The 19,308-nt window shown below is 38.9% G+C and overlaps 1 protein-coding gene across 1 annotated transcript in view; it reads left to right on the top strand.

Annotated features, from left to right (window-relative positions):
• SPTLC2 (serine palmitoyltransferase long chain base subunit 2) overlaps positions 1 to 19,308 on the top strand; it is an 88,341-nt gene that overhangs the window by 43,521 nt on the left and 25,512 nt on the right. Inside the window, exons 7-9 of the mRNA XM_081049826.1 lie at positions 2,437 to 2,542; positions 3,470 to 3,689; positions 5,480 to 5,606. Of these exons, the coding sequence (XP_080905952.1) occupies positions 2,437 to 2,542; positions 3,470 to 3,689; positions 5,480 to 5,606 (453 nt within the window). The remainder of the gene's footprint in view (positions 1 to 2,436; positions 2,543 to 3,469; positions 3,690 to 5,479; positions 5,607 to 19,308) is intronic.

Genomic DNA, 19,308 nt, shown 5'->3' with positions numbered 1-19,308 from the left:
GGTCAAAAGGGTACACACTTTTTTGTACTTTTCCAAATTGCCTCCAGGTATTGTACACATTTTTATTCAACAATATGACTGACTCACAAGCCCACACAGGCCATCATGAATCATTTAAAATCTTTCCTACTCTGATAAGTCAATAACATGTTAATTTTTATTTCTTTGGTTAAGTGTCAAGCAACTTCTTATACAGTATTGTTTGTATTTCGTTATAAATTGGCCATTTTCAAACAGTTTCTCTTTTTTATTAATTGCAAGAGCCCTTTATATTATCCTTTCTCTTATGTTGCAATAGTTATTTTTAACTTTGTTTTTGGTGTCTTGCTGTGCAGACTTATTGAGATGTTTATGTTGTCGCTTTTATTGTCTGATGACTTGGATTTTGCCTTCATGCCTTCCGCATTCTGCGATAATAAGGTTATTCTCTCATATTTTCTTCCAGTAGTTTCGTGGTACATTTTTTATTTAAATCTTTATTTTACATGGGATCTGGGGAGTATAATATGAGACAGATACTGGATGTTTTTCCCCTAAGTTGATATTATGGTTAAACATTCTATAGATATTTCCTTTCACCTAAAATTTTGAGTCAGTGTTTATTTTTTCTCTTCCTTTCTGTATGTAAACAGGAAACTAAAACAATGAGTGCATTTTTACTTGTCTCTTGCTGATGGTCACACATTGCCCTCTGCAGCAGGACTAGAGGATTCAGATCAGACGTACTCAGTTCTGTGGCAGCATCTCCTGTCTCTGGTGTAGGTAGCAGACAGATTGTGTTGTTACGAATAACTGAAGGTATATACACAGTCACAACCTTTGGCCATCTTATTTATGTCCTGGGGTATGTGTTTTTATTACCTTATTTCTCTTTTCTACCAAAGCTCTTTTATGAAAAGAGCAAATTCATTTAACTCTGTAACCCTCTCCTTCAGTAAAGAGCAATAAAGACTATTTATAAAATCAGATTTTATGATGGGGTGTCTCCACTCCTGTTGAATACACCCCAGACATAATGTCGCATAGATTTTGGGGGAATTTTCTTTTTTTTATCATTTAAGGAAGCATTTATTTGAGGTTTAACATGAAATCATGCAAATAAAATTTGTATAAACACAAATCCACATTGAGTCATAACACAGATAGCAAAAGACAAGGTAAAAACAAAGAAAACTAATTGGCGGCTATATACAGTTGGACACGGTTGTGTCTTGTACACTAGAAAGTCTTTCACAAAATAATCATCTTAGATCAGCAGGAGACCAATCTCTTCAGTGTTGTCCTGCAAGATGGTTTGCTTTAACAGTCTCCTCCTGTTTTCTCCCCAATGTCCTCCTTTAGTATGGTTGAGGATTGTTTTGGTGATTGCCACCCCCTCGAGATGCCTTGCCGTAAGCGCTCTGTTGGCCACTGTAGTCTGCTTATCCCTGTCCGTATCCATAGTTCTCGCAGTTATACCCAGTATAATCACAGCCCCATAGCCACTATAGTTTTCATCACCACTATAGGCACCATTGTAATTTCCATATCCTTGATCATAATAGTTATTAAATCCTTGGTTCCAGTTTTGGCCCTGACCTCCGCCACGACCCCCTGGGGGGTTTTCTTAAGGGCAGTGTTTCAGGGCAGAAATGTTAAGTATGCCGTTTCTAGTGGAAGCAACAGTGGTCTTCAAAGCATTTGTCTTTAGCAGGAAAATTCTGACCCTCGTTAATGGCATGGCACTGCCAACGAGGTTGTTTCCTAGGCCTGTGAATCTCCGTCAGGACCAGCAGAGCCACAGAACTGAGTTATGTACAGACAGCAGATCCAGTCAAACGTGGAGCAGTCTTAACTGCTTGCCAAGCTCGCTTAAACTGAGAATCACGCATGCCCAGAATGGTGTATGTTTAACCCACTACCAAGATAAAGCTATTTAACAAGTGTTTGTTGAGTATATCCTAGGTGAAAGGAAATGGGCATGTACTTTAAAGTTTTCCTCCATATTTGCTTTTTAGGAGGTATATGTATTTGTAGTAGTTTGTTCATACACTCTTGCTTAGTCTTCTTTATGCATTCATTTTCAAATCACTCACTCTAGGATTAAAGATACAGTTGCTTTTATAAATACGAAAAAATCTAACTGAATGGCAGGGTATTTGACATGAAACATTGGTCATGTCATAAGCATGCTAACCAACTGACTCAACTGTGCCACAGTCATTTATTGAGTTTCTCTGGTTTTGAACATTTGTTACATTTCAGATGAGATTTTAATTCAAGCTAGCAGTAGCTCACTCACTTTGCCCTGTCTTTTTCAGCCCAGTTCTAATTTTGTTAATGTGCTTTACTGTCTGAAATTCACTGCCTGAATAAGAAATGTGGATTTGCATTTCTGGAATGAAGTTAGGAAAGAGAAAGTTATTTTATGCTGAAATGCTTTTGTGTGTACTGTAGATATGCAAAGCCTTGAGAAGCTATTGAAAGATGCCATTGTTTATGGTCAGCCTCGGACACGAAGGCCCTGGAAGAAGATTCTAATCCTTGTGGAGGGAATATATAGGTAATCCTGCTTTAGAATCCTCATCTTTCTGATTTGGCTCATGAAGCCATAGAATTTTTAAATTGAAGGGAACGCTAATCTAGACCCCTCTGGAAACTAAGGAGACAGTGTGTATGACTTGTTAAAATACCTGGAAGCAGAGTTAGCACAGAACAGAAGTCTTTTTGTCTGGCTTTTCTTTATTCTTTCCATTGTGCTACATGGTCTCCAAATCCTCTAATTTTTTTTTATTCTTTTGTGTAATTTTAATTACATATGTAACGTGATGCAAAATCTAATGTTGCCTATAATTAACGAACTGTAGAAGAATCTGCTGTGACCTTTATTCCTCTGTGCTGAATTAAGATCAGTTGTGTTCTGATGCTTGTTTTAGTTTTTTTTTTTTTAAATTGGGGAACAGTGTGTTTCTCCAGAACCCATCAACTCCAAGTCGTTGTCCCTCAATCTAGTTGTGGAGGGCGCAGCTCGGCTCCAAGTCCAGTCACCGTTTATAATTTTAGTTGCAGGGGCACAGCCCACCATCCCATACGGGAATTTAACCGACAACCCTGTTGTTGAGAGCTCGCGCTCTAACCAACTAAGCTATCCGGCCGCCCCTCTGGAAGCTCAGCTGCAGCTCTGTGGAGGACGCAGCTCACTGACCCATGTGGGAATCGAACTGGCAATCCTTTTGTTCGGAACTTGCACTCTAATCAACTGAGCCAGCCGGCCGCCCCTCTGGTGCTCATTTTAAAAGATCAGTATCCTTTTCTCCCAGACATCTGCCTATCCATGGCATTATCTAACTTTGCCAGTTTAAAACCACAGGCAGAGTTAGACCATTTTAAGAAAGCAATAAACTTAAAAAAGTAATGATAATAAAGTGGCCAACTCCCAATTTTGAGAGTTAAGAAGTCTCAGTGTGTGTACTTTTTACTGTTTTGCCAGCATGGAGGGATCTATTGTTCGCCTTCCGGAAGTGATTGCCCTTAAGAAGAAATACAAGGCCTATCTGTATCTAGATGAAGCTCACAGCATTGGGGCCCTGGGCCCTACCGGTCGGGGTGTGGTGGATTACTTTGGCCTGAACCCGGAGGATGTGGACGTTATGATGGGAACATTCACCAAGAGCTTTGGTGCTTCTGGAGGATACATTGGAGGCAAGAAGGTAAATGGGCATGAGAATCGGGCAGTTAAGGATAAAAGGACTGGCTGCTGGGTTTGGGAATTCATATTTAGCAGGCAGAATCCCAAACGGGGATGTGGAGATCCTGAACGTGTTTGTGGCTTAGGCTCAGAGAGAGTACCAGCGGGTTCACACTTCAGCTGCCTGGTGAGTGACTCTGATGCACTGAAGGCCGGATCTGTTCATTGTTTGTTGTTTTCGTATTTGAGCTTCATTCTAAACTATGTGCTGGTGTGAGATACAGAATACGCTCTTGTATGAAACACCCACAGTGGTGCTGTTGGCCACAGTCTTCCGCTGGGTGTGAGTTGTGCTCACAAGTCCAAAGTAGTGGGGTTGTCATGAGAGCCACATGCTCAAATGCATCGTGGATGAGCATAGACACAGGGAGAAAAGAGATTATTTTGCTAGCTCTGGTATACTACAAGGCATTGTTTCTGTTTTTGTTTTCAATTTAAAAATTATATAACGAACTTTGAGGCATTTCACAATCAATGTGGTATTGTGGGAATATGTTCAAACTGTGGAAGACAGAGGCCTGGGTTTGAATATTTCCCCAATTTTGTGAGACCTCGGGCAAAGCATTTACCCTTTCAATTTCCTTATTAGTAAAACATAAATAAATATGCCTAGCTTATAAAATTGTAGTAAGGGTTTAAAAAATAGTATATGTCCATGCTACAATATGGGTGAACCTTGAAAGCATTAAGTGAAGTTAAAGAAGCCAGTTACATACTATTTCTTCTATATGATATATCCAGAATAGGCAAACCATAAAGATAGAAAATAGGTTAGTGGGTGCAGCTTAGTGGGTGCCAGAGGATGAGGGGATGGGGGAAGTAGAAAGTGACTGCTAATGGGTATGAGGTTTTTTTTTAGGTAGTGAAAATGTTTTAAAATTAGGTAGTAATGAAAGTTGCACAGCTCTGTGAATATACTAAAACCACTGAATTGTACACTTTAAAAAAGTGAATACTATGGTATGTGAATTATATGTCTATAAAACTATTTAAAAAAAACTCCACGGTATTAGGAAAAAAGCCATGTATGTTAAGTATTTATATGTGGCACATAGTAGGTGCTTGTAAATGTCCTTAAATCCTCTTTAAAACTTGACATTGGAAGTCTTAAAGCATGGACTTTCTCTTGATAATTGATTGCCTTTTAGGAAAAATCCATTATCAGTGGTTTTAGTGAAGTTCAACAGATTTTTACCTCACATTTTTGCTAACGGGTCCAGGCTTACTTTGGAGAGTTGATTGCTTTTTGGTAAGATTTGTTGCTAAACCAAAGGATAGAAAAATCATACTCTGGGAGATCATTTAGGTACAGTGTATTTATGCTTTTGTGGGTTTTATACAATTTTTAGTATTTTTGAACTGATGAACCGTTTTATAGCCACATTTTGTGTCTTCTTTGGTTCTGGTACATAAGCTTTTTTTGTGTGAATACTTCAAGATTTAGTAAAGTTAAATGGTATCAGAATAAGGATAGATACCTGGTTGTTTTGAAGTCCTTGGGTCTGCCAGACAAGGCTTTTCTTTATTCAGTGAGTTAACCTAAGTGTTCTCATGAAAGGCCCAGTGCATTTCTGTTTAATTTCTGTCACATTTCTATCCTTTTTATAAATCTCTGTATTTGGAGGTTATTCGACACCTTTAAAGTTGATGTTAGAGAACTGTCTTTTCCTGATTTCGGAGTGTGAGGACGGGCTTTGCAGGCAGGGGGTGAGGTGCAGACGCTCTAACGCCGTGCTTTTGCGAACTCCCCAGGAGCTGATAGACTATCTGCGAACACATTCTCACAGTGCGGTGTACGCCACGTCACTGTCACCACCTGTTGTGGAGCAGATCGTCACCGCCATGCAGTGCATCATGGGGAAGGATGGCACCACCCTCGGTAAGGCTTTCTCTCCTTGGAACATGTCCTGGGCTCGGGAAATACTTAGCAACCAAACATGTTCTTGAGCTTTTTTCTCTAGATTGAGAAGCAGGTATCCTAATCGGCAGGTTGGCAGGTGAGTGAGGGCTTGGTTTCTGTGGACACTTTTCAGTGTGTTTGATACACGTGACATAAGAGCAAGCCTGGCTCGCTTCCTGTTGAATTTTCTTTACAGACAGTGAAGCTTTAATCTAACTATCCTACTTACCCTTGTAAGTCGCAGGTAATAGCCCTTCAGGGTCTTTCTTGAATTGTACAGTTTTATGTGAAGGTGTAATTCACTGTGTAGTGGTATTTCATTCCCATAGTACTGAAAAGCTGCTGTTTTCATGAATTAGTGTCCTTGATTTAATTCCTTTTAAAAGAGTTTTTAATTTAACATAAAGTAGTTAATAAAATTCATCCTGTATCTGTTTATTCTGTGTTTGGTGGGATTTGTAGTCCAAATTAAATACCCAAACATACTAAAATGAACAAAAAAGTTTAACATTCGTTTTCTGATAGTTGACTTTTATTCCGCGTCACTAGAGGGCAGCATTGACTGCAGAAAAGTTAAAAATCCACAAAATTGGCTTTTTGTTTTTCACTTATGAAAGTATTTCCACTGTCTGAGACACATAATAATTTCACTTGTTGCTTTTTTAATGCTCCTAAAATCAGTTTTACTCTTATAAAACATCCACATTCTCAGCCTTGAGATCTCTACTCTTCAGTTAAATAGTATTTCGTGGCAAGATTGACTTGGTTTGCTTTGAAAAACAAGAAGGACGTCATACATCTGATTTTGATTGATTTAAGCTGTTTCCTTAAACCAGAATTTTGCCTTATTATTTCTGATCTGTAATACATCCTTGTTATCACTTGTAAGAGATTTTTGGAAATAGATTTTGAAAGTGTTGGTCATTTTCAGTTTCATGAATTGATTTCTTGGGAAAGGAAATACTTCATTAATGAAGTGAACACAGCATGGAGCCTTGAGAGGAGCTTCCTCTTCACACTAGCTACAGTGTTATCCTCCCTTCTACAGCGTTACTGCAGGTCGTGGGCTTCCATCTGAGATATGTTTCTATAGCCAGCACGAATCTCCTTACTTCACATAGATGCAGCAACCTTATTGATTCAACACACAGATTTAGGTGACTAAAAAGTGAATGGCTAACAGCTGGTAAAGTAAACTTTGGATAATTTCTTTGCTCCATCCTAGAGCATGGATCTGTGTGACGCATGACTTCTGGATAAATGACTTATCTGTACTAAATAATGAAATCTAGGTGGCGGGAAAATTAGGTATGGTAATTAGATAGGCTTTGGGTTAGCACTTGTTTTCCAGTTTGTCTGTTGCCTCTCTAACCAGCCCCTAAGCTTAGTGGGTGAAACAACAAGCATCTTATTACGCTCACAGATGGCTCACAGATCCCTCGGGTCAGGAATTCCCTCAGGGCACAGCAGGGATGTCTTGTCTTTGCTCCACAATGTCTGGGGCTTCTGCTTGGAAGACTCAGATGGCCGGGGGCTGGGGTCATCTGGAGGAGTCTTCACTCGTGTCACCTGGGCTGGAGTGACTTGAAGGCTTGGCTCAGCGGAGGCTTTGACCAGAGCGCCTTCACGTGTTTTCCCCACGTGGCGTGGGCTCCTCACAGCGCGGTGGTGACTGGGTATCCAGAGAGGATGCTTCAGAGAGCGAGCGAGCTTTCCAAAGAACCTGCTGACACCCCATGACCTTTTCTGCTCTGTTGTTAACCAGCAGGTCACGAAGGCCAGCCCAGACTGTAGCGGGTGGGAAATCAGACTCCACCTCAGATGGGAGGCTGCTCAAAGAATTTGTGGCCATTTAAAAAATTTGCCACTCCCCGCTATAAATATAATATTTTTTAAATTGCTTCCTAAAACTTTGAATTTGTATGATAGACTTTTCTATCGGCTGCATTGTTTCTCTGCCAAAATAGAGGAAAATAAAAATCTAACCAACAATAGAGATAAATACTATTTCTCATAAAGCCTGTTATCTGGTCTTAGTTAAATTTGGCCTGATTTCTTTTAGTTTCGAGTGCATTGAGGTAGTGCTTATTTTTATGGTGCCATTGAGAGAAGCTTTGTGTCCTGGTAGAAAAAAAGATGTGAACCAAGCACCAGCCTTTTGACTGTGCCTTAGGTGACCTTTAAAATGAAGTTTCTACAGTTAATTACTTGAATGTGATTTTATAATAGAAATGGCCTGCTTTAAGAGAAAATCTCTTATGTTTAGGACATTGCATTTCATTAATTCCACAAACACTGAGTATCTCACTATGTGTCAGACTTTGTGAATCAGAATCCACAGGAAATGGGCATATAAGCAGGTCATTTGAGTGAAGTATATACTTGGGGAGTATTGGGGTTACAGGGAGTAGTGGATTGTTGTATTAGTCCCGGGGAGTAGTATAGAGTAGGAAAATTGAAATGTTATTAATCATTCACCAAGTATTTGAATGCTCAAGGCATGTGTTAGAATAGTGGTGAGTACTTTGGAGAAAAGGTAAGGGGGGGAGGGGAGTGAGTGATCAGTTCTGGGGACCCAGTTTGCAGTTTTAAGTAGGGTGGCCATTGACCAGGTAAGATATTAGCAAGGACTTGAAGGAGTGGAGGGGTTAGCCCTGATGCCCAGGGACCCAAGGCCCGGAGATGGAGACGGCTCTGTGTTCAGGGAGAGCAGGGAGGCCACTGTGGCCCGAGCATGGTGCTGCAGGTCGAGTGGCTGAGGGCAGAGGCTGTGCGGGAGGGGCTTCTCACAGAGGCAGCCTTGTCTGGTAAGGGTGTTAGGACGACAGAAATAGACACACTGCTTGGTTCTCTTGCCCTGTCTACATCGAATTCAAATTCGTGAGTAGTTTGCTTAATATCAGCAGGCTTGTGGCCTGTTACAGATAGGGTAAGAATTTTATTGGCCCTTCAGGTTTCATGAAAAGGTATAAAAAAGAATGTACTCATGAGCTTATATTTTAATAATGTTAATATTTCACCCTATTTATTTCACTTTTTAAAAAGAAAAAGATGGCAAAGACTTCCTTAGTGCCCTTTCCTGATTCCGTTTCTCTCGTCCCTTCCCCAGAGATAATCACTAGTCCCAAACTGTCTTGCTCTGTACTTTGAGGCCTGTACTATGAATCTGTCCATAAGTACTGTGTAGTACAAGTAGCCCGCACTGCTTGAAGGCTCACTGTCTACTTGCTACAGTGATTTGCAGAAATGCTTATGAGATTTAACTGTCTGAACCCAAACCCACTATACTAAATCCTCTTAAGGCTCACCACCAAAAATGCTTCCAGTTGTGCATGAATTTGGGAAACAGACTGCAGAGTGCATGTCAGTCAGATTTCCACTCTTTTCCTCATAGGACCGTGTCTCCGTCCACTTGAGTTGTTTAAATGTGTTGTGCACTAGTGTCATCATCTTCCCCACATAACTAATGAAAATGTCCTGTGATCATGCGGAAAAGCCTATGGAGAAAGTAGGTGAGCCTAAGGGACCCAAAAAAGTCCCTCCATTTGAAGAAAATGTAGGAGTGCCAAAGCTTGTTGAGACAAACGAATGCATAAACTAGAAATACAGTGGATTTCATACTGTGTGCAGTATCACAGTGCTGCATGCAAGTGTACCCAAATTTCTGTTTTTATTTTTATTTTTTATTGGGGAACAGTGTGTTTTTCCAGGACCCATCTGCTCCTAGTCAAGTCATTTTCAATCTAATCATGGAGGGCGCAGCTCACTGGCCCATGTGGGAATCGAACCGGCGACCTTGGTGTTCTGAGCTTGTGCTCTAACCAACAGAGCCAACCAGCCGCCCCCCAAATTACTTAAGGGTTAAAAATAGGAAACTAGTGATTTAGGTGCTTTATATTTTACAGAAATTCTAGGTAGATTATTATTATGTAGATATTTACAAGTGTTTTAGTAGCTTGGGGGAAATTGTTTGGCATTTTAGATGAGCCAGGAACACATTTTTTCCAATTTTTTAATGATGCACCATAGATTGTGCTACATGAAAACTCACAGTCCAGCACACTTTTAGGGACGACTGTGTTCTAATAGGAGGACTGTGTATTGTTTTTGTGTTTTTAAATATTACATAAATTGCTCATATAGGAATCTGCAACTTGCTTTATGTTTGTTTAATGTTGTTTGAGTTATTCCTGTTGTGTCTGAGGTTCTCGTTCATTTTCACTGCTGGATAGTATTCCACACAGTATCACCACACCTTTTTTGTTCACCACTCGATCAATGGACATAGACTGTTGGCTGTTTTTAGCTGTTACATAGTATAGCAACAGCAATCTTCCGTAGGTCCTTTGCATGAGTGAGATTCTTTAGGGCATATACCTGGCAGTGACTGGGCATCTTTAGAGGCTACCACATTCTTTCAAAAGTGCTTGTACCCATTCTGGTAGGAATGGTTCCCCCTTTTCATGCCTAAAGATATTAAAAGATATTGTCAGTCCTTTTAATCTCTGCTAGTGTGATGTGTGTGAAACAGTATATCATTGTAGTTTTTATTTGCATCTTCCTGATTGTTAACCATCTCTTTATATGAGTATTTTTAGGAGTTCTTCATGAGTTCTGGGTTAATAATTGTTTATCACTATTTTCTCAAAAACCGAGAGAAATGGCTTTTCTTTTCATCTCATTTACGGTGCTTTGCTTTATAAAAGTTTTCCTTTTTATTATAGTGGAATTTACAGTTTTTTCCTCTATGGACAGTGTTTTTGTGCCTTAAGAAATCTTTTCTTAACTCAGCATCAAATATATCTTCTACATGTGTTTCTTGTTTTCCTCTACTTTAAGTTAGTTTTTGGTATGTCTTCTTACATGGTTATATTTATATGTGTGTATGATTTACTTTAGAGGCATTCCTCTTCTCAGTTTCATCTTGGACTATCTAGGCTTTCTAGATCTATAAATTTTAAAATGCACTGCTTTTTCAGTTTTTATATTTTGAAGAAATTTCGTCTGGAAAGAATCAGATTTGCATAAGAGCTACACCAGTATTTCTCTCTTTCATTGAATTGCAAGAGTGCTATGAATTGGGAATGGGGGATGCTAAATGTAAGCCCATATATGAACAGAAGAGACTGTTACATAAGGAAGTTGTAAATTGTAGAACTCTTTCTACTTTATGGTAAATATCTCACATGTGATTTCTGTTTAAGAATGAGGGGGGAAAAGATCATGTAATGTAAGTGCATGTTCCTAGTTTTATGTTGGTTTAAAGGAATATTAGAAATAAGCCAGTTTTCTTTTCATGCCTTTATACTCTAATTTTCTGGTTGCTGCTACCAGACAAACAAATATTAAGCATTATTTGAATAAGTTCATTTTAGGCATAATATTTTTTCCTTTTCATAAGATACAACAATTTTGTTTACTTGCACATTTATTATTTCTCTGATGTTAAAATTGTTCTCACCATAAACAGTCCTTCCTGTGGGGCCACTCCAGAAGCCTTCCTCTTACCCAACAGGATGCTAAAGCAACGGCATTCCATTGCAGATGGGACTAAAGGCAGTGAAGAGGAACCAGAACTTAATTTCCTTTATTTTGCCTATGTCCGTTTCCGATAAGCAAAGAATGATAGGTCTAGAGAGGCTTTAAATAAGCTGCCTGTTACATGGCAGTTTTTAATTTTATCTTTACACTTGACCACTTGCACTACCATGTACATGTTCTAATCTCTTTACCACATCCTCTACCCCATTTGGGACTAGATTCACTTCTCTACAGATACTATGTTTGAAAGATGTGTTGTTTTTAAGATTATCAGTTTACATATCTCTTCTCTAAGCTGCTCTGTTATTGGAGTTCTTAGCATTTTATATGGGGTTTTAAATTTGAGACTTTTATGCAGAATTTTTTTTTTGAAACGGATTAAGGAGTTCATGTATTACCTCTGCTAAAGTATGTCTTATTTTCTTTCTTGGCTCCGTATGGGCCCTGTTGATTTGCAGTGCAGATCTGTTGCCATACAAAGATTATCTTTCATATGTCTTGTATTTTTAAATATATGTATTATTTCATTTAATGAAACTTCTGCAACTTCTGGGGAAAAATGGAGAATGTAGGGCAAATTTTGAACATTCTAGTCTTCCTGGGTGTTCTTGCTTTTTCCCTGCTGTCTTTAAGGCTACTTGCAGGGGAAGAGAACTAAGAATATGGGGGGGGGGGGAATCACAATATTTTTAAATGTTTGTCACTAAATTCCACAAAGTAGAGCTATAGTCATGTGTCAGAGTTAATATTTCTGAACATAATACTTTAAAATCTTTTTCTTACTGTAAAACAACCATAAACTTACAGAAAGTTTGGAAATATAGCACAAAGAACTTTTTTCCTGATCCATTTGAAAGGAAGTTGCTGATTTGAAGCCCCATCAACCCAAATGCTTTAGTGAGTATTTCCTACAAAGACATTTCCCTACATAACCACAACACAACCATCCAAAGCAAGAAATTGAGTCTAATACATTAATTAACTGATATAAACCTGGTATTAATTATTTCAGTAACTAATACTGATGCTTTATGACTGACTGATCTTCACACCCCATTCCGGCTTTGCCAGTGTCCCAATATGGATGGGTTCAGAATCACCTGTTGGATTTAGCTGTCACCTCTCTAGTTTTCAGTCACAGTTCCTCAGTCTTTCTTTGGCTTTCGTGACATCAACACCTTTGATGATTACAGGCCTCTCATGTTACTAGTCTCCTCAGTTTGGGTTCACCCAGTGTTTCCTCATGATTAAGTTTAGGATACGTATCCTTAAGAAGAACATCACAGAAGTTATGCCAGCTACACTTTTCTCATTGCCTCCTCTCTTTGTCTTCTCAATTAAATATTCACTATCTTCAAGTTGTTTAGACCCGAAATCTTACCCCCACACACACACATCAGTCAAACTTTTTTGATTCTGCCTCTAATTTTTGATTATTCCCACTGTCACATTATTATTTTAGGCCCTGATTACCTGTTGCTTAAACTATTGCACCAACCTACAACTGTCTTTTTCTTGCTCCCGTCTTTCCTAGACACAACCACTTGTTAAATCTTCCTAACAGACAGCTCTGTTTGTCATTGTCTGCTTAAAGATGCAGAGGTAGAAAAGAACAGCCTTCAGTAACTCCCAGTGGCGTGCAGAATAGTCCCAATTCCTTATATGATGTTCAGGATCCTGTGTAGTGTGACATTTGCTTAACCTACTTTTTCTGTACCCTCCCTCCCATGTGCCCTTGTTTAAACCAATTTGGTCCCTCTGACACAATGCTTATTCTCCTGTCCCCGATGCTGTTCCTTCTTCAGGGCCAAATAAAATGCTGCGTCTTTTATGACACCTTTATGCCAATACCTTTTATCTTCCAAAAGCCATATTTGATAACTTTATAATATCACAGATTTATAATTTTGTTTTACAAAGTCGGTGTTTGATGTTTGAACACAATAATTTTCTTCAAAGTGTGCATACAAGTCAATCAGTAAACTTACATGCTAGACATTACAATTGGTGTCCGGTCCTAAAATACTAAACATATACTGCAATCTCTAATGAAGCCTTACCTTTTCATTATAATTTTGACTGTCTACTCAAGTATTTCATGTAACTTGATTTTTATTTTTTTTCTTCATAACTTGTCATGTAGCTATAGCTTAATTCCAGTGAATGTATAGTTTATTATTGCCTCATTCAGCATGTCTAATAATTTTTGGTTTGAATTAAGTTTCTGAATCCTGTATATCTTATTAGTATTCTCACTTTATTTTTCCCTTTAGCAAACATTTTTAGTAATACAAGGATGAAATTTAATAAAGTATTAGAATAATGCTGTTGTAGAAGTACAGAGACTTTACCAAAACAAAAATGAACTTTCAGTTAATGGGCAATATTATGGAGCAGTAACTGCAAAAGTTTGTTGGTCAGTTGGTGTAGCTAGACGGGGGGCTTTGGAATTTCATTGTCTAATGTGTGAAAGTACGAGTTATACCAAAGCTAAGTGTATGAAAGTCGACTAACGCTTTGTTATAATTTTTCCATGTGTATGTCATCTCCTCTGTTAGGTTATAAGTTCTTGGAGGGCAGGGACCCATGTCTTGCCCCTCCCTTGCATCTTAGATAGAACCTACTTCAAGACCTTAAAATCACTATCGTTTGACTTAATTATCCTCAAAATTATTATCCGTGTTCCCCAAGTAGAATATAAACATGAAAACAGGGAGTTTGGGCCATCTAGTTCACTTTCCTCTTTCTGTTCAGAACAGTGTTTGGCACTTAGTGGACATGCTGTAAATACTTGGTGAATGATTAAATGAAAAAAATGTTTGGAGCATTGAGGAGAGTCAGTATGATTTAGTCCATTATTATATTCTTAAACTCTGAGAAGTTAAGAAATCTATACATCTAAAGAGGATAAGATCAATCATTCACTCATAGGATTATTCTTGAATTAAAGCTTCATGTATAAATTCCAAAACCAATGGTTTTGGAATTACAGGACTTAGGAAAAGATGTACAGTAGATTTACGATTAATACTTTGTTATTTAAATATAAATACACTCTTTGATTTAATGTTGTTACTGATTTTCTCTTAGTGGGAAATCTTCACACTGTTATGAGATAGTTGGTTTGGCCTTCTCTCTCTTAGCCAGGTTATTCGCGGGATCCTCTTGTAACCAGATGCCCCCGTGTATAAGCTAGTTTTCAGAGCCAGGGTAGCGTGTGCTGCATTCTAACAGTGAGTGTATCATCTCATTAATGATACAGATACGGAAACTGTAGTCATGGAAGAACATTAAGAATCAAATTAGGATGGAGAAGCTGAACTTAGTTTCTCATAAGATTTACAGATAACTATAAAGCAGGTTAGATTTGAATTAAAATATAAATACTTGCTTGTCATTAAATACTAAAGTTGGATTTCAGGTTGTCCATTAATATCCATTCTATTCCAAGAAAAGATACGACCGGTGTCAGATTTTAGCATTTATGGCACTATATACTCTTCACACAGTGGCTACTATTCTCTTTCTGTGGGCTTAGCATGATTTTTCTCTTTTTTTCCCCCCAAGCCAGAATTAGTGGATCTGAAATCGTTGTTTCAGAATGATACTACCTGTACTATGAACTATGAAATGTTGAACGGCTCTTTCATTTAAGGTGAAATCAAAACTAAAATACGACTTGAGTTGTTGGGGGTTAAAAAAAGGGAAAACACTTAGCCTTTACACTTGAAAAACGTTCTTCTGTTTAACACAAATATAGTGAAATAATAATTGTTTTAATTAGTTTCTAGTTTTAGGGTCAGTTATAGTCAAAGCATGGAAGAATGTTTAGCTATGGTTATAAATCAGTGTAAAACTAGCTGCAAGAAGGCAGGTGGTATAGATAGAGAGGAAAGGAAGGTGGAGGACACACCGGTATATCAGTTTGTATTATAGTGGTGGGGAGCCAATAGATACTATCTGAAGTTTGTAAGTTAAGACACAGTCTTCAAATTTATGAAGGTAAAATTAGCCACTGGAAGACTTCAAAATAGTAATATTACAGAAATTGGTGATGATGGGGGAGTGAGAACATAGAAAGCAGTAGAGGTACAAATGTTTTTTCTAGATACCATCTGGGGTTGATGGATCAAGAAGCAGAGGTGTTGCCTGATCACTGCACTGTACACCTGAAGCTGAACAGTAATGAATGCCAACTATAATTTTACATATATATGTATATATATGGATGTATATACTTACAAGAAGCGGAGTACAGCATTAGGAATAGAGGCATTGGTAATGTAATGGCTGTGTGCGATGTCAGAGGGATAGTGGATGGGGGGCGGGGGTTCACACAGTGTGAGGGATATAAATGATAAACGTCTAAGTATTACTTTGTCTTGTGCACCTGAAACTAGTTAAAATAAAATTAAAAAAGCAGAGGTGTGAGTATGTTATTTGGAGTTGTGGTGTTAGCTACCAGGAAAGCCAGATACAGCCTGGAGCCACTTCCTGGAACTGGGCATGGAGGTGACTGGCCTTTCTTCTCCCCTAAAACCTTCCTCACCCACCCACCCCCCAAAACCTTAAACTCCCTTAAAACGAGCTGATTATTTGAAGTAAACTCAGATCTTAATGCTCTTATGTTCCTTACCAGTCTATCTGTGTGGATTTTTTCTGTAGATAATACCACTCTGCTAAATTACCAGCAGTCAAAGAAAAAGGGTTTTTCTTTTGTAATGGATCCTCTTCATGTTTAGCTTAAAGAGCTTTTTAACCAGTAACTTAAGCCTTCTGATAATGGCAAGCTATAGGACAGGTTCACAGGTGGAGAAATTTGAGCTCAGAAATCCAACAAGTTTTCTCAGTATGTTATCTCAGAATAGAACTCCATCCATTTCTACTTCTGAAGTTGGCATTAATGATATTTAACATTTTATTAAAATAGACTACTTTGTAACCTATTTCTAATTTTCTGATTTCTGGTCTGCTTATTTTCCAAAAAACAGCGAAGTTCAGTTTTGAGTGATCAGCCCCACAAATGAGAGCCCTTTGGAGCATTTGCCAACCTGTTTCCTCTGTGCGTCAGTAACCCCTTTAACCTCCCTTCCTGCTCCAGAAATATATTCTGAATACTCATGAGCTTTTGGAGCAAAGTCTATTTCTTCTTCCATTCCCATCTCTTTCTTCCAAATCCAAATGCTAGTAAAAATTTCTTGCCACACTAGTGGCCTCTCATTTTGTGTCTTGTTTCAGAGTTGGTTTGAAGCTGGCTATGAAGATGCCTTTATGCAGCAGGCTAGAAGCGAACCTTTGACCAAATAGAGACTTGTTCATTTAGTAAAGCATTGTTCTTAATACAAAACAAATAAGGAGTTTGGGTACATTCCTCTGGACAAGAAGGCAGCCCTGAACTAGATGTCCCCACTGCATTTAGATGATGCAGTAAGATGATACAAAGAAATGAAGCTTCAAAGTACTGTGAGTCAGGCTGTGTTTTTTAAGATTGAAGTGGGTGAATTACCTTCGTTTTATTTCATAAGAAAATTTCTTTTAAAGTTTTTTTCCCCCCACAGTTGGATTTGTTCAGTTATTGTTAGGCTGAGACATATGACCATTCCTTCAGCCTGTTCTCATTACTTGTAATTTGTGAACTTTATAGCCGACTCTCTTTCGTTCGTTGAGGAACAGTAACTTTCTAAACCTTAACATGGTTGAGGTTGCATTTTACCCCTACGATTATTCCTGAGAATATTTTAAATAACACCCTGCTGGATCTGCAAGGGGGACCGGACATCAGTTTTGTTTAGGACATCAGTTTAGGAGACTCGATCCAAGCCTTGCGGTACCCTCATTGCTGTTTATTGCCACAAGGATACTTAAGATGTACAGAGAAGTGGCAAGAGAGATGGACTGTTTTCAGTTAAGAACAAGTATTCCCTCGTGGCTTGCCAGATTTGAGAGCTTTCTGAAGAGGAAATTTTTTTTTTTTTAAATGGTCACCTATGGTTTTTCTGATTATTTAAATCTTTGTATCAGCCTGCCTTCTGCTTTGGTGGTGCTTCATTAAGGTGTCTTCTCTTAAGCCTCTGTTCTGAAACTTGGTCCGTGGACTATCTGCATTACCAACCACAGTGTGGTGGTTCCTGACATCGCTCACACGTAGGAAAGCTTAAAAACAGTGGAGTACAGCATAGGGAATAGAGTCAGTGGAATTGTAATGGATGTGTACGATGTCAGAGGGGTAGAAGATTGGGGGCGGGGGTTTTTCACATTGTGAGGGGTGGAATACCTCTAACTATTATATTGTTTTGTACACCTGAAACTTAGAAAAAAACAAAACTGATGGCCGGTCCCCCTTGCAGATCCAGCAGGGTGTTATTTAAAATCACCTCAGATGATTTTAATGTGCAGCTGGGTTGAGCACCACTTCTGTGGAGCTTGTTAAAAACAGGGATTCTAGTGCACTCTACCAGACCCCTGAGTGTTGGTGGACATGGCCCTGATACACGCGTTTTAAAGAAAACCTCAGTTTATAATGCAAACTAACTTTTAAGAGATTTAAGGGTTACCACCCCCACTTTTTTTGTTGTTGTTTTTGTGTTTGCTTACATCAAAGAAAACCAAAAGCAACTCTGGTGGTTATTGGGGAAAGGAAAGGAAATTGGAAGGGAAGATGCAGGATCTCTTTCTTTTAAAAGAAATAGGGAAATGTTGGCTTGTGGAACAGGAATTGGTGGTAAAGCTAAGTTGCCAATTTCCATTGTTTTTGGAAATCTAAATGCGTTGGTGCTTCCTTCTAAAGAGCTGATGACCCTTGCTGACTTGATCAGTGGCATAGATGGAGAAGCTTGAAACCAGTTAGGGGAGGGAAAAGAGAGAACTAAGGATTCAGAGACCTATGGTCAGGCGTCTGAAGGCTGGTTGGAGTTACTTTTGTTTTACACAACCTAGAAATGGTCCTGCCCACTATAAAAATGGTTTTAATGCTCAATACTAATCAGTTAGTGAAACTTATTTATTGCCTTGCCTTTTACCTCTAAAACTGTTAGTTTAATTCCAAGCCTAGCTTTCCCAGTGGCTGCCTTATTTGCCAATAATCCTCTTCATCTGACGGTGGGTGCTTGACCACAGGACACGTATTTCTTCATTCCTGTAGTTCTAAACGTCTCGTAATATGTTCCAGCCCCGAAGGAGGCTAGAAGGGTAATTCTTGGACAAATTAAGACTTGCTGTCCTGGCTGTGAGCTGGCACCTGTTAAAGCTCAGTTCCTTAACTTTTCCGAGGCACTTGGCCTCCGTTCTTCCTTTTGTTTCAGACCCTCTGTTTCTGGCTGTGCATTAGCAACCATTCTTTTAAACTCTTGATTATATTGAATCAACAACTTTAAGCCTTGGCCCCTGCTGTTTGTCGCACATCCTGTGGCTGTCCTCAGGAAATCCTAGTTTTGGGCATTGAAACTAATGACAGGATTAAGCTACTACTAGTGAGGGGGTGATAAACCGTGCTTGTGAGAGGAATTGACTTCAGTGCTTGCTGTCAGCAAAAGCTGCTCTAGTTGCAGGTGAGAGAAATACCCATAGTAATATGGGAGAGGAGATTAAAATACTTGCATTCCTGTACAGAAGGAAAAAATCCAAAGGGCGGCTTTAAATAGGATCCCTAGGGTAGGGAGAGGCAGTCTGCTTTGATGTTCACTAGCTTGATAGTTGCCCGAGCCGAGCACTTCCATATTTGTTGCCAGTCTGGCAAAATCGAGGCTGTGTCTAAGAGATGGTAAACCTGGTTTCCACTCACTTTGCTTCAGCGTTACAAAGGTACTGAACTCTTGCTTCCTGGAAGTCCCTTATAAACAACACTTTTACAAGACTGTTCACTGGAACATGAAAATTTCCAGTGCCATTTAGCTGGTACTTAAGGGGAACGTGTTATTAAAATCAGTCTGCTCTGCCTCTTGGCTAATAACTGGGGGTGCCAAAAAAATGTATACACATTTTAAGAGATGTTATCTATGTATTGCTTTTTGAAGTTGAATTGAATCACGGTAGCAATGTGTAGCATGACGTTTTCTCAAAAGATAGTGTTAATCAAATGAATACTAGGGTTACCGTACTACAGGCCAGACAGAGAAAATGGCGGAAGCACAGTTGGCATTGG

Source organism: Rhinolophus hipposideros (assembly GCF_964194185.1).
Source record: "Rhinolophus hipposideros genome assembly, chromosome: 5".
NCBI lineage: Eukaryota > Metazoa > Chordata > Mammalia > Chiroptera > Rhinolophidae > Rhinolophus > Rhinolophus hipposideros.
Note: the sequence above shows the minus strand (reverse complement) of the source record. Positions and strands in the feature narration are given on the sequence as shown.